The sequence below is a fragment of the Pleurodeles waltl genome, chromosome 7 (assembly GCF_031143425.1).
Source record: "Pleurodeles waltl isolate 20211129_DDA chromosome 7, aPleWal1.hap1.20221129, whole genome shotgun sequence".
NCBI lineage: Eukaryota > Metazoa > Chordata > Amphibia > Caudata > Salamandridae > Pleurodeles > Pleurodeles waltl.
Window position 1 is genome coordinate 1,458,456,025 of NC_090446.1, and position 15,838 is coordinate 1,458,471,862.

General features: G+C 45.6%; 1 protein-coding gene across 1 annotated transcript in view; it reads right to left on the minus strand.

Moving 5' to 3' along the window:
- Positions 1–15,838, minus strand: part of NPHS1 (NPHS1 adhesion molecule, nephrin) — a 201,363-nt gene that overhangs the window by 159,690 nt on the left and 25,835 nt on the right. The window contains exons 6-9 of the mRNA XM_069201119.1: positions 14,166–14,269; positions 13,602–13,723; positions 2,779–2,950; positions 983–1,140 (exon numbers count right to left, since the gene is read on the minus strand). Of these exons, the coding sequence (XP_069057220.1) occupies positions 983–1,140; positions 2,779–2,950; positions 13,602–13,723; positions 14,166–14,269 (556 nt within the window). The remainder of the gene's footprint in view (positions 1–982; positions 1,141–2,778; positions 2,951–13,601; positions 13,724–14,165; positions 14,270–15,838) is intronic.

Genomic DNA, 15,838 nt, shown 5'->3' on the forward strand with positions numbered 1-15,838 from the left:
GAGTGCATTAGGTTTGACAATAAATGACCGGTGGGCAACTTTAGGCATCCGTGGCAGTGATGGTGACCTAAATTTTCCTGAATCCTGTCCTTCTTGACCTAGGCCCTCATTTCGAACATGGCGGGAATTCCCGCCATGTTCGGGCTGGCGGTCTTTCCATCGACCGCCAGCCTCCTGGAAAACCCACCGGCCGTATAATGATCTCCCCGCCAGGCCGGCGGGCGGAGACACTGAGGGCAGCTCCTCATGTCAATGTTGTTGTGCGGCGGGTGCAGCAGCACCCTTCGCGCATGTCACTGCCTGTAAATCGGGCAGTGACATGCACAACGGGTGCCTGCACGTGGGCCCCTGCACTGCCCACGCAAAGTGCATGGGCAGTTCAGGGGCCCCTAGGGGTGCCCCGGGGCACCCCCTCCGCCAGCCTTTTCCTGGCGGAATATCCCGCCAGGAAAAGGCTGGTGCATTTGAAACATTTTCCGCAGGGTAGCACAGCTACCCTGGCGGATGGTGTTTCCTCCCGCCGCCAGGCTGTCTGGCGGCGGGAGCACGGCGTGGGTGACAGCTGCCGCTGGCCGCCGTCACCCTGCTCTTTATATGGTGGTTCGGCCCGCCATGCCGGCTGGCGGCTTTAGCCTCCACTGCCGGCATGGCGGGCCGAACCGCCATGTTCGAAATGACCGCCTTAGTATGGGTATGAGTCTTGGTCCTGTCTTAGCAAGGTATGTGAGAGGCACCAGTGCCTGACATAGTGGCATTAGAGGCTATGAGGTCAGCCTCACAACTCTCTTGATAGTTATAGGAACTTCTTCAGGGATAGGTGCAGTGCAAAAGGAGGGCATCTATACCAGTGATAATGTCTTTGATGAACATGGTACCTCCCCTTCTCTGCCCAGGAGTGTGTCAGGGAACTCTTGCATCTGCTATATGTCTGTGGGTGTGTGGTCATGCGCTCTCTTCCAATGAATGCACAGGAGGCACTTACGTCTGTAATGGTGACCACGGTGTTCACAAGCTCCTTCCAGCCCAGCCACCAGCGGATCTGCACCGGAGGGTTACTGGCTGCCGTGAAGCAGGACATGGAGATCTCCTTGTGCTCCTGAACACTGGATGATCCCAAGATAGTGACCTTTGTGGGAAGAACTGAGGGAGGTACAGGTGAGTATGAGAGTATGGAGAAGACGGAGAGGAACAGGAAGAAGGGCAAGGGAAGAGAACAAGGGAGTAGAGAAATAAGAGGGATGGCATGAGAAAGAAAATCATGGCATCAGTACCAGTACATAAGGAACTATTTACAGTGAAATCGGATAGCTGTCTGGACTGGTGTGAGAAGACTGTGGAGGATGGATGGAGTGTTACGTTGTTTACTGTGGGTATTTGGCTTGGATGTTATGGGAATTAACAAGTGCTCACTGTACATTTGTTTTAAACATTACCCATATTTCACAATCAGTTTCATTAAACATATGTATAATTCGAGCCACAGAGAGATGGAGAGGTCTGGCCAGGATAACAAAGCAGATGTTATTATGTAGGTCTGCAAGTTCCTAGTTCAACAATTCAATTACCGAACCATATGTATGACTCCCACTGGGAACATTGTATGTGAGACACATGGTGCTGGTGGTTAATGTGGAGTCACTCACAATGGGGGATGCTGTGAGTGTGGCAGCTGTAGGAGATGGTGTAACAACACACTGAAGGATAGTGCGGACGCACTACCTGTTGCAAAAGAAGTTGTTTATTGGCATAGAAAAATAGTCTGTGGACAGTTGTGTATGGGTTCTTGATGTGGCCCTTGGTTAAAGGTTTGTGGCTGTGGCGAGTTGTCTAAGTGTGGTAGCTGTTGCTGATAGTTCCATATAGACTTTCTGGGAGGAAAGGTGTAAGAGACTTGGTTGTAGGGGATAAGGTAGGAAAACTGTGTTGGGTGGTAGGTTAGAACTTCGTATAGGAGGTGGTGCAGGAGAGCTGGCCGTGGAGCATGCTGTGCACAATGGTATAGGACACCTGAGTGTGGGTGCTAGTATAGGAGCACTTTATAGAGGCAATCTGGAAGCACTAATTGTACTGAATGGTGTATGGGAGCTTGTTGTGAAAAAGGGAATCGGGGTACATTGTATAGGATCAATGGCTGTGTCATGTGTTGCAGGAAGACTGTTAAGAGGGGTCTCAGGCTATCAGGATTGCTGTAATAATGCTGGCTATGGAGGATGGTTTTGGTGCACAGGGTGTGGAGGGTTGTGTATCGGGTTGTTGGAGATAGAGTAGGAGCACTAGATTTGCCAGGTGGTGCAAGAGGACTGGTTGGGAAGGGTGGTGTTAGTTGGCTGTTGAGGATGGCATGGTGTTATGCTACATCGACTGAAGATCCCCAATCATGGCAAAACCAATCTTGGGTTGCTTGTGTTCCAGATTAGGGAGAACCTGGCCTGGCAGTTCAGGCTGCACTATTCCAAGACTGATTTGCATATGGCTGGGTCTAAACTGAGGTGGTATAGGTGACAAAAGAACGATGAGTTTAAATGCTACCTGAGTGATTATTAGTGATTGGACTTATTGCAAGCATCCTCCCATCACCTTTTGTGTGTTGGATGGTATCAGAGGCAGGGAGAATGGTGGCAGAGCTAATGCTATGGTAGATGTAATTTTAGTGTAGGTGCATTAATTGTGGCAGATGGTGAAGGAAATCCCTCCTTGGAGCATAGTTTAAGAATGCTTAAGTGAAAGGTAAAACAGCAAGCATTGGTTCTTGTATATGAGCATGCTACCAGTACTCACAGACCACTTTAAGGGTGATGCTGGATCTGAGAGGCAGGGGAGTGACCTGGTTTAGCGCTTCACAGCTCAGGGTTGCCATGTTATCTTCTGGTTTAATTTCCAGGGCGATTGTACTCCGGGCACATCTTGCAGATTCATCCGTCTCCCAGCTCGTGGAAATGACTGCCTCATTCTGCAGGAAAGATAGGTTAGTACCAAACTGATTTTTAATGCCATAAACGTATTCTTCCCCAATTCTTGCTGTATGTCTTTTCTGCAATAGGAAACCTTTTGCATTAGTCACATTAATTGAGTGAACACTGATCTGTTCTCTCTGCAGCAAGTAAACATAGTGTGAGTTTTGTTCCTTGACTTCTGTATATGTCTGCCTTAAACAGTCTAAAGCGTTTTTCTAGTACAAAAGAAGCAACAGAAGCCAGTTTTGCAATTGCAAAAACACTTTTTCTCATTGAGGTTTCAATGAGAATAGGTTGGCTCTTGTATGGACATGCCCTAGAAGTTTCTTAACATAAATAAATTCCACATTGGTGTCTACTCACATTCAACAACTATTTCTGATCCTTTCCCACCTTAGAAATATTCAGAAATTTACTCATGTGATGAGCAGGAATTAATCCTTTTCTTATGTGGGTCACAGTTCACAAAATGCACAGTTTCAGGCCATTCACTTCTTCTTGGTGTCACATATACAATAGGAGAACCCCAGACATTAGGGGAACCAGGAGAAGCTACATTTGCAGCAAAATTAAGAATTCTGGCAATTCGTCTTAGAGCTCTACAAAGTATTCAATGACTTCACCAAACCACATTCTTGTTCTATGTTGATTCCTAACTCACAGCAACTATGCGATTGTTTGGTTGACCTTTTTGAGGAACAAATTAAAATCATCTACCAGAAATTCCCCATCATCCATAGTCAGACTAACCCAATTGCGCTGATGGTGCTCCCATCTAATGCCGCCACTCTCCTAATCTTATCCAACCATTTATGTTCGATCAAATTTCGTAGCTCCTGGCCTAAATTAAATCTGGTTCAGCCATAGACGTATGTCCACCTAGGGTCATCGCTAAGCTTGCATCCGTAGTAGCACCTACCATCCTTTCACTTTTTAATTTATCCTTAGATACAGCCAAAATACCATTTGCCTGGAAGGCTGCTTTGGTCTCTCTGACATTAAAAAAGAACAATGCAGATCCAAAGAGATTGTCTAATTACAGCCCCATCTCTCTTCTCTCATTTTTGGGGGAAATGTTGGAAAGCCTTGTCAACAAACAGCTCATAACTTTCCTTGCGGACTTTAAAATCCTAGATCCCTCCCAACCGGGATTTAGATCTGGCCACAGCACTGAGTCACCACTGGTGGCAGTTACTGACACCATCCGCCTGTCTTTAGATTCAGGCTCTCCTGCCATGCGAGTGCTGTTGGACCTGTCAGCGGCCTTTGGCATTGTTTCTCATGACATGCTGCTGTGCAGACTGCACGAGATCAGTGTTGGGGAAATGCATTATTAGAGCTTGCGGACTTCTTAGTCAGCCGCACTCAAATGATCATGCTGGGTCTGTTTAAGTCCCGCTCCATCACGATAACCAAAGGGCTGCACCAGGGCTCTTTATTGAGCCAGATGTTGTTTACCATCTATGTAGCACCCTTGCCCAGATGGTTAAATCGTGTGGCTTTGATGTGATATCATATGCAGACTACACCCAGATGATCATCTCGTGTGGTCAGGATTCTGACAAGGTAAAGTCCTAATTCATGGCCTGTATAAAAAGTATAATTGCCTGGATGACGCGAATTGTCTTCAATTCAACAACGAAAAAATGGAGGTTGTGCTGTTTGGCAAAGTCCAGGACTTCTGGGTCCCAGACTGGTGGCCTTCGGAATTGGGGGCCGTCCCCTCCCTCAAGCTTGTCATGAAAAATCTCGCCATTAAATTAGAAAAGGCCCCACCCATGAAAGATCATATCTGTGGGGCATGCTTCACAACCATGTGGCTACTGAGAAAAGTCTGCAAGGTAGACTCTGGTTCAGGGCCTAGTCATAAGACGCCTTGACTATGGCAGTGCTTTACTCATGGCCACAAAAGATACCTTACTGGCCAAACTCTAGGTGGTGCAAAACACGGCTGCATGCCTGGTCTGTAATCTTCCAGCAGGCTCCCTATCGGTGCCCATACTGAGAGCCTTACACTGGCTTCTGGTTAGGAAACACCCCATTTTCAAAATCTGCTGCCTCACCCATAAAGCTCTTATGGGTGGAGCCTCCGCTAACTTAAAGGACACACTGCAGTATTACTGTCCTGCAAGAGCATTTAAATCAATCAATAAGTTGCTCCTGACCGTTCCCTGCGTTCGTACTTCCAGACTTAGTGGAAGAGCTTTTTCCTTTACCTTCCCACCATCTACCTGGAATCAACTTCTGTACCATCCATGCTGCTGCTCCGATTTTGACAAATTCGTAAAAACTTCTGAAGACCTGGCTATTTAGGCTGACGTGGTGCTTCTGTGCTGGCGTGGCACCGAGATACACCTTTGGGTATGATTTGTGCACTATATTAAGTGGAAATAACAATAACTCTGATTTCCCTCATATCTGTGGCAATTCACTGCCTACGATACTGTATAAAATCCCAAGCTCGAGTCTAAGATGACTAAGGCCATTGAGTGTTCCTTCTCTTCCCTATGGACATATCTCACACTGTAGACTCCAGGGACTGTTTCTACGAAACCAGCTGTCCAAGCACCAGGCTAGCTTGGTGAAGGTATCACACAAAACAAAGAGGCACCATTCATTGAAACCTCCTGAAAGTACCTCCTAGAACTTTTAGAGACCTCCAACCCACTCTTAAGGTCCACCTTCCAACTCAGGTACACCAGGACACATTCTACCCGACGCTTCTGGAAACTACATTTTCATAGTCTTACACTGGCCATCACTATGGACAGCCCACCAGGAGCCACTGCTCTTAACGCCCTGGCTGAAAGCCATCAAAGCAGCATTTCAAAGAGGTGTCAAAGGACCTCTTCCCAAGTTGGTGCTTGAAATTGTGTGGGACTCCCCTCCCTTATTTGAAGTTTGGGTCCCTAGGAAACCTAGAGATAATTTTTCTGACTCCCACCTGGAAGGGGCCTCAAGACCTGAACCATTCGCCTTGCTGGTTGTGTTCCCATGTACCCACTGATTCAATCAGGGTGCCCATGATCCAGATTCCCTTTAAAGGGGAAGAGCAGAGTGTCGAACTGCACCTGCATTGTCAATCAACCAAAAAAAATAATAATCTTAAGTGCAATACTCACCCGTTAGGGTCTCAAGGCACTGTGGGGGGAGGGGTGGGGGGTGGTTACTGCTCAAAAAGCCATGTCTTGAGGTGCTTTCTGAAGGTTAGGAGGTCCTGGGTCTTGCGTAGGTTGGTGGGGAGGGAGTTCCAGGTCTTGGCAGCGAGGTGGGAGAAGGATCTGCCACCGGAGGTGGTGCGTTGGATGCGGGGGACTGTAGCGAGGGCGAGGTCAGCAGAGCGGAGCTGTCGAGCTGGTATGTGGAAGTTTACTCGTTCGTTGAGGTAGGTCGGTCCAGTGTCGTAGAGGGCTTTGTGATCGTGGACGAGGACTTTGAAGATGATCCTTTTGCTGATGGGCAGCCAGTGAAGGGATCTGAGGTGGGTGGATATGTGTTCGTGGCGAGGGAGGTTGAGGATGAGATGTGCGGCTGCGTTCTGTATTCGCTGGAGTTTTCCTTGAAGCTTGGCTGTGGTCCCTGCGTAGAGGGTGTTGCCATAGTCCAGTCTGCTGCTGATGAGGGCATGGGTGACCGTTCTTCTTGTTTCTAAAGGAATCCATTTGAAAGTCTTGCGTAGCATGCGGAGGGTGTTGAATCAGGAGGGCGATATGGTGTTGATTTGCTGGGCCATGGAGAGAGTTGAGTCTACAACAATGCCAAGGTTGCGTGCGTGGGTGGTGTGTGGTGGGGTGGTCCGAGGGTGGTGGGCCACCAGGACTCGTCCCATGCTGTCTTGTTGGGGCCGAAGATGATGATTTCTGTTTTGTTCGAGTTAAGTTTGAGGTGGCTTGCTGTCATCCATTTGGCAATGTCGAGGAGTCCGGCGTGTAGGTTTATCTTGGCGGTGGCTGGGTTCCTGGTGAGGGAGATGATGAGCTGGCTGTCGTCTGCGTAAGAGATGATGGTGAATCCGTGGGGGTGTCACTTTATTCCTGAACGAAAAAGACACACTACATGTGCCACTCTTGATTGTCTGATTGTGACTTTTTCCTGATCAAGAAGTTTTACCCCTGCTATTCCTCTTGCTGTTACTGACAAGGGAGTGGAGTTTTAGGGACACAGAGAAAACAATGTGACTATAAACCAGCGACAGGCCTGATTTTTTTCACAAGTTGAAATACAGAGAAATGTTTTTTTTCTGTCTTGAGAGCTGTTCACCTGAAGTGGTGCCCCAGACTGTAACTTACTACATGTATTTCAATGTAGCTTACTTGTGGATACTCAAAAAATGGTCCAGTTCCTATTTGTCTGGTTATGAAATACCTGCTCTTACACCTTCTACATTAGGCTATAAAAAGATGAAGGTCTTCAAATCCTTCAATGAAGAATTCTCCACGTGTTCAATGACCTCTGTCACTGCCAGTATTGTGGCTGGGTTAAATTGGCCTTTGGTTTTTAATAAACACAATTATTATTGCATATATTTGTTTGACATGAAAACTGATGTTAATCATTATCCAACTCAGTGGCACTCAGAGGCTGCCCTCCAACAGGTACTTCCTCAAAGAAGATCCTCACTTACCATCTGACCTGTAAATCCGGCCCATTGTATCCTTTTCCATTCCTCTCCGTTTATTCCTCAACTCTCACCTCCATCTCCCCAAAGACCATTATCTGCACTGGCCTCTTTTCAATTCTCTCTACATCTACACACACTCAGGCCTCACAGCTAACACTGGCTTCTCCACTCCCTTCCAAATATAGATGCTCTGTCTCCGCAAGTTTCTCTCACTTATTAAACTCATCTCTGAAATGTTCTCAGTCTCTTATTTCTTTCTTTTCAAAGCTCCCTGCTCTCCTTTCCCTTTCCCATGGCACTGGTTCTTATTGGATTACTGCTGGGGAATGCCCTGTAGGAGGAATTCACCCAGTAAACACCAGGGTTTTTGAAACCTGGGGTTTGGAAAATAGTTTCCCTTAACCACCAGGGTCCCCAGCAGTCTTTGTGCCACATTAGTGCAGCCTAGTGTATGTTGGGGCTTACTCCCAATATGCCTTTCCACAGGGCAGAAAGCCCTCAAGACCCCAGGACTCTTTTTGGTATTTAAGAAATTGGGTGGCCCATCATGGCATCATGACATACCCCCACCCCAAAAGGACAAACAGACTTTCTGCTCCCCTAGAGAGAAGATTGGGGAGTCTAACATCAATCTGTCCTCTCTGGGCTAGCACACTAGGCTTCAAGGATGTTCATATTTTTTTAGAAGAATGGAAGGAAGCTGTCCCATCCTGGTATCAGGCTGCACCGCCAACCCCGAAAGCACAAACAGCATTTCTGTCCTCTGGGGGTAGATTGAGGGATTTACCTATAATGTGCACTTCCGAGGAAATGGCAGGCAGAAATTCCACAAGAAACCAGGGATAGTTTTATTATTTAAAAACATAATGGAGTGGTGGCTGGCCCATCCTAGCATTAGGCTGCATCCCCCACCTCTAAAGCCCCAACACTGTTTCTGCCCCAGGAGCAGACCAGGGGATTTACCTCCAAACCTACCTTCCCCAGAGGGGAGGGGGCAGAAATCCCACTAAAGACATCAGACAACTGCTTATTAAAAAAAGAATGGGGTGGCGGCCAGTCTGTCCTGCAATCTGGCTGCACCCTCCTAAAGCCCCAACAGTCTTTCTGCCTCAACGGGAGTAGATTGGAGGATTTACCCCCATGCTGTCATCACTATGCGTGTGGGGTGCAGAAAGCACACTTGCCTGTGTGCCCACCTAGGATAGTGTCCAGGGTAGTGAGTAGCTCCATCCATCGTTGTCACTTCAAACCAGAGATATATTTATTGAAGATATTGAGTGGGGACCACCCTGTTGTGGCATTCCGCTGCATCACCCAGTCTTAAAGCTCAAACAGTTTTTCTGCCATCTGGGTGGACAAACTGGGGGGTTTAACCGGAAACTGCCCTCTCCAGTGGGAGTAGGAGCAGAAAGCACACTAGACATCAGGGGTGATTTTTATTAATAAGAATGGAATGAGCAATGTCCCAGTCTGGCTTTAAGGCTGTAATCCAACACCTAGAGCCCCAACAATCTTATTGCATCCATGGATGGTATATTGGGGATTTATTCCCAATCTGCCCCTCCCCCCCCAAAGGGCATTAGGCTGACAAGATACCAGAGATAGATTTTTAACAAAAAACAGAATGGTGTGGTGGCTGGCCATTCTGGCTTTAGGCTTCCCCCTAACCCTTTCAACCCACACAGCCTTTCTGCCCCAGGGCAAGAGTAAATTTGGATTCCAATGGGTGTAGGTTTGACATATTAGCCGATAGAGATGGGGTAACCCTTCCCATTTTGCCTTCCTCAGTGGCAGAAAGGCTTTCTAGGGCCCAAGGGTATGGCCTCAAAAAGGCAAAGTGGAATACATGTCTGCAAAAACTTCAAACATTTATCAGCTTCAAGTTTAATTGTCGCCTAGTTGTAGCAGTTTCAGCAACTGCTCTACCAAAGAATATCTGAAGGTTAAAACAAGTATTGGCAAAGTCAGTATGTTTTACTTATTCAAGGTAAATCGTCTTTGACAATGTAATTTTAGTGCACTGTCGCAACATTACTAAAAGTTAGGAAAAAAAGTGCTGTTCGGGGGCTTTTAGTGGCCGCATTATAGTGCTGTTTTTCATAGTGGTTAGAAGGGACAATGCGGACAACAGAAGGGAGGATGCTAGGGAACAACAAACACAGACAGGGTAAAAAAGCGATATGATGCAGCCAGCACTAGCCGGATCAGAGTGCATTTCTAGGGTCCAGCCTGCGTCGCATGCGCTTGTGCATGCGTTTCGCTAGCGAGACGCTTTAGGAATTAATAAGGGCTCGAAGCCCCGTCCACATGAGGTCAGTTTCTTTCATTGGTTCGTGGGCTTGCCTGTTAGAATCTGCTTGATTTAATTAGTGGAAGGCACGCATACGTCATGCCTTTTCCGGTGGTTAGCCCTCCTCGAACGCAGCGACCAAGTACAGAAAACATGCGAGGCTCGCTGGGTTTGTGGACTACTTTTTCTCCATTTTCGCAATGCGATCTCGCTTGGCAGAAGTTGAGCACTTTGCATATTATTGACCCTGTTACACAGTTAATTGCACTTTTTCCGGTTACGTACATGGTTTATGTCACAAGAATTGTTTAGGAGTTTACAACATGAGCAAACGCGAGACCTATTGCAAATGCTTGTTTTTTATGGCACGTGGGGAGGGGAAACACAGACAACTGGATGGAGGGTGGAAGGAAACAAGTAACGCGGTCAACTGGAGGGTGGAACAAGCAACAGCCATGATAAGAGTGGAAGAAGAAAGAAAAAAAGAGTACCTCAATCACAGTGCAGGCAGCGAAAGGACACTAATCAAAATGAAGCAACCAGTACTTGGTCCATGCTCCACGGAAGAGTAAAATGAACAAAGAGGAAGTGAGGCTGACACATGCAGGCCAACCAGGTGGCAGCAAATAAGAGTGACAATAAGGGCCATGAATGGTAAGCAGTGGGATGGGGTCAAGCCCCTTTTAGTAAGTGAAATGTCTTGCAAGTGAGAGTGCATGCGTTGCCTCAGGCGGGGACTAAAAAGCACTTGAACCGACTGAACACTTCTTATGTTGCTGCCATAAATTAACACCCTCAAGAATCAGTACTTTTTACTCCATTATCTGTGCCATTGTAAATTTTGAATTTAAGTGCATCAAAATCTATAAATCAGATGATGTAATATTATTGCTATATTTACGTAGATTTAATGACTGTGTATTAGAAATGCTTTGAACTGGGTAATTCGGTTGTTTATGTGAGTTGTAGTAACCAACGTTTAATATAAACTTAAATAAAAATGTTTAAATGTTACATATGACAATTTGTTGTACATTATCATTACTATAAATTGGCTGTGCCATCCATTCCAGGAACATCTATGTCTTGTCGCCTCCTCATGTTCAATAAAAAACACAGTAGAGAAAAGTAAATTATTTTCGTGCAGCGTCAGATATTGGAGAAACCTCCTATAAAAAGAGAAAGACTTCCAAAGAAAAGTAAAACATTTCTGTAAATCACCCGACGAGCAATAAAGGCTGCCACTACATTCCATCCTGTTGTCAAACTAGAAACGAAATATAGTATAAATCATGTGTATCCAACTATATACTCGTGCTCGTGTGTAACTGTCAAAATAATAGGAAATGGTAGAATAATAGCAAACGATATAATAGTCGAAACGAGATACCTGCACGTTTGTCTGCCCCAGTGCTTAATTTGTAAATAAAAACGTGGTGGTGCCCAAAGCATTCCTCTAAAACACGCGGCTGCTTCAATTAAATGTGCGAGCACGGAAGCCTGAGGCAGCTAATCCTGAAGCCATCTCGGACCTCTTCAGTCTATTTACAGAGACTCCCTGCCCCCTCAACTCACTCCTGCAGCTTTCTACTTCCTCCCTTTGTGACGATTTTTCGTTTTTCTCTTCCTCCATCTTTCCAATACGCGTCTTTTGCTCGCAGTAAATGCTTGAGGTAGAAAAATAAGTGCGGCCCTCAAAAATAAGGGCCGGTGCTCAGCACCGGAAATCACCGGTTTAAATTAAGCTCTGGTCTGCCTCTGTTACTTTAAATGCAACTAAAGTTAGTTTGATTTTCTAAAAGAAGACCCGTATGCAGTGCTGCAGGGGTGTGACGTGCTATGTTAAGGGATTGGGGCTACTGAGAGGGTGAAATACAACTGAGAAAACTATGTTTATCAATTTTGAAAATAGCTTTCCTGGACGATTTAAGCGTGAATGTTTCATCCTGTCCTTAACTTGCAAAGAAAACATAATCACAACATTGGTATAGCAAATGGATTTAACAAAAACATATTAATGGAACCAAATATTTTAACAGGAGAAACAGGTGCTGCTAGAGTGACATATACTCTGCAAACACACAACTGTTGGTATATCTTGTGCTTTATAAACACGGTGATGTGTGTGTGCCGTGTGCCTAGTAAACACGTTGGCGCTATGTACGGCATGCTTTCTGTGTGAACTATACTTTGAGGAAACGATGGTGCAGTTTGTTCTCAGCCTTTTAAACAGAGTATGCTGTGGACTTTGTTAACCCTGGTTGTGTTGTATCATTCTCTCTGAGAAACCTCTGTGCCCTGTGATTTTGATCACACTGATAGAAAGCACTGGGGTTTGCATAGGTGATGCTGTGTCATATGTTCTGTAAACACCCTGTTGTTACAGCCCTGCCAACTGTAGATGTAACAGATCCTTGTGTTCTCCACAGATAACAGGTTCACAACACCGGAACCTGCAGTGAAATGTAGAACTTGAATTAAGACCTTATCGAACTTTTTAAAGTTCACGAAAACTGCAAATATGTGACAATATACTGCATCATGCCTGAACAGGTTTCGCATTTTGGACCCCTATAAGTATGTTAAAACTGGCAGATACTCATTTTTACAACTGGCTTCACAGCACAACTGTCTGCAAAACATTCTGTTACCAATACTTTAAAATATACCTAGAGTGAGCTTTGGCTCAGAATATTTCTCTTTCGTCTCATGCTATTGGTTGGTTGGTGTATCATTCCGCCTCCTATTGAGTATTTGCACTGTAGTGCATGAGGTGCTATTTTCCATCTCAAAAGTACACTAAATTCTCACATTTTAAATTATTTGTCTCATAGATAAATTGTTTATAGAAAGTATTTTTTTTAGTGGAGCAGGCTTTTTAAATGTGTTCATCAGTAGTGAAACACAAGCCACACTTAATGGCTGTTTTCCTTTTGGTGTCATTCCAAGTCACTCCTTCTAGGCCCTGACCATCTATTGGGCTCCTACAAATCCCATTAGGAGCTATGTTTCTGCTTTTCTCTGAGAATTGGAAATTATGGATCAGGAACATTTTGCCTGATATGCCACCTAAGGGTTAACTTCATTTTTTAAATCATTGTCTACGCCCAAAACGTAAAATTGAAAATATTCAGACTACAAAAAAGTGGAATGACTTTTAGCATTTGAGGCATGGCATTTTTTTGATTTTCTCTCCACAAACGTTAAATGAGCAATGGTTTTATTAGAACAACCTGTCCAGTTGCTCGGTGTTTTGCTATCCTACAATTTCTAGTAAAAAAACAGCCTTAACAACGCAGCTTGAACCACGCTGTGCCTTTACAATGCGGCCCCAAACACAAATGCGTCTTTACAATGCATTCCTTTACCACGCAAGTCATTACAACGACTTGCCTTAGGGAACGCGTTGTTGACTGATACTGGACTTTAAGTCCAACACTTTACCTACTGCGGAGAAGATTGGAGGTGGAATAGTAAATTATACTATTCCAAAGTCCAGCACTTTCCTCTAGGTAAGTCGTGGTAAAGACTTGCATGGTAAAGGAATGCGTTGTAGAGATGCACTCATGGTCCGGGCCGCGATCCTAAGGCAGGCGTGGTAAATGCCTATGTTCTTCCAACGTACAAGCTTTCCAGTAACCTCTGCTTTTTGGATATGTCCGATTGAGCATGCAATGTACACAGCTGCCTCTTTACTTACCATTAATAAATTGAAGAATGACAGTCGGCCACTTACCTTGGACCACTGCAGCGTGGCCAGAGGGTTGCCACTGGTGGATGTGCATGTCAGCTTAAGGTTTTCTCCGGCCTTCACTTCAGGCTGGTTGTATCCCTCGATCATGGGAGACTGTGGGGGAACTGTAAAACAAAACAGATATTAATTTTAAAGAGGTGGTGTGTGTATAAATGTGTTAGGAACTTCCTATCATCAAAGGATTGTTCTCTTAACGTGGGCAATGTCCTATAAAGCAACAGGGAAAGATCTTGCTCTTAAAAGTCTGCATCTTAGTAGTGAAACAAAATCAGGAGTTCGGGGACCAATGCAAGCCTTCTTTGCTGATCTAATGGTAAGACCTCTTGGCTCTCATATTGGGTCACTGTAAATGGCCGCCTCATGCCTTCCTACTTTTCCGTAAAGTGTGACAACTCTATGAGTAGGCACTCTCTTTCTTCATGCCAAGATCTCACCACAATAATTCCTGTTTCCCATGTTCTGAAGAGCGCTCCCACCCCCAGCCCAGTTGGCCTTCTTGATAGTGATATGTAGTGCTAGAGAATACATTATCCAAGAGGTACTCACACAAAACATTCATGATGAAGCCAGCCACGGCAGGAGTGGTGATAGCATCATTCCTGGCCCCACACGCAAATCGGTTCCCATTGTCGGCACTCTGTGGTGTCACCCTGCAATAGCATGAGATGCGTCTTAGCGCAAGCAGGAGCAAGCAAATAGGATGTATTGCTGATGGGAGCTTTGGGATGTGATAGGTTCAGTAACTGCATCGTGGCCTCCTCTCAACAGGCCGGTTATGGTGCTGAGGCAGGGAATGCAGGTATTGCACCAGAGGTAGGCGGTTAAGAACGGAGGGGATGCAAGCTCCAGAGGTAAGTGCCTTGAGATGTGAAAGGCAATAGAGGTAAATGGCAGAGGTGGAGACTTGCCATGGGCCAGTGGTCAGACCCATGTGATGTGGTGTGAAGGAGGATGACTGCAGTGATGTGTGGGAATTCATTTATGGATGATAGTTTGAGAAAAGGGGGAAATATGTGAAAGGCAGAGAAAGGGTGTGGATTGAAGCTTCTAGAGGTGTGGGGAAGAGGGATGACATGCAGTACTAAAGGCATAGGAGGGAAAATGAAAGGGTTTGGATGGTGATAAGTTAAAGAGGTATGGGTGAAGAGTGGAGGAGGACATGTGGAGTACAGGAGATCAAAGGTGAGTCCCTGAGGCCACTGGCATGGAGTGAAAGATTCTAAAAGTGAGACCCTCAGGAGGGCAATATAGTGTGTGAGGTACAAAAAGTGAGGGCCTTTGAGAGGTGATGTAGAGTAAAGGACACTAGAGGTGAGGGCCAGGACAGTGATGGGGGCAGAAAGGGACTAGTCCCAGCGGCAGGAGTGAGGCAGGTGTATGGAGTGAAGGGCATCAAAGATGAAAGATGATGATGGTGATTACATGATAGCGTGAGAGAGACACACACATACACACAAGAAGTGAGGGGCTGGAGCACTTCTGCAGTATTGTAGAGTGATGGGCTAGTGGTAGTGATATGGAGTACAATATGTGATCACATGGTAGTGGTGTGCTTCCAGCAGGTGCTGTATGTCCAGTGATATGAAGATGGTCCTTGGGCTGATGGAGGTGTGCTTGAGATAGAGGTCTTTTTCAGAGCATTGGCTGGTATATTAATGTGTACCAGGCTGGATCTCTGTTCAGTGTACATACAATAATACAGCCTGAGACCACAGAATAAAATAGGTGCGCAGCTCTATCCCTGACGCTTTCCCATGATGGCACTCATCCTCTTATCATGCATCTCACAGTGCACACAACCACTCTGGCGCAAACCTTACAAATAAATAGTAGATAGCGTTAACAATAAGGACCTAATCCTTCTTCAGCAACAGGACACAAAAAACACCCTTTTGGGAGAACATTTACCAAACAAGGTAACTTCTATTCTTTAATGTCTCTTACACCAACGCCACACCACTCAGGACCCCATTCATGAAGATTTTTCTGTGCATGAGGGTGGCTTACTGTTTACATATTGATGTCTTACTCCTCAGTTAATAGTATAACGCACACATCATGATTGGAAACTTTGCAAATTGGGCCTAAAGTCTCTAAACCCAAATATACACGGGCAATTCCTAAACCTGGGGCTGTGTCAGCTGAGCCACTATACGACAATCATAAAACATTTGTCAGGGATGATTGAGTCTAGATGGGAAGGACATGGAAATATACCT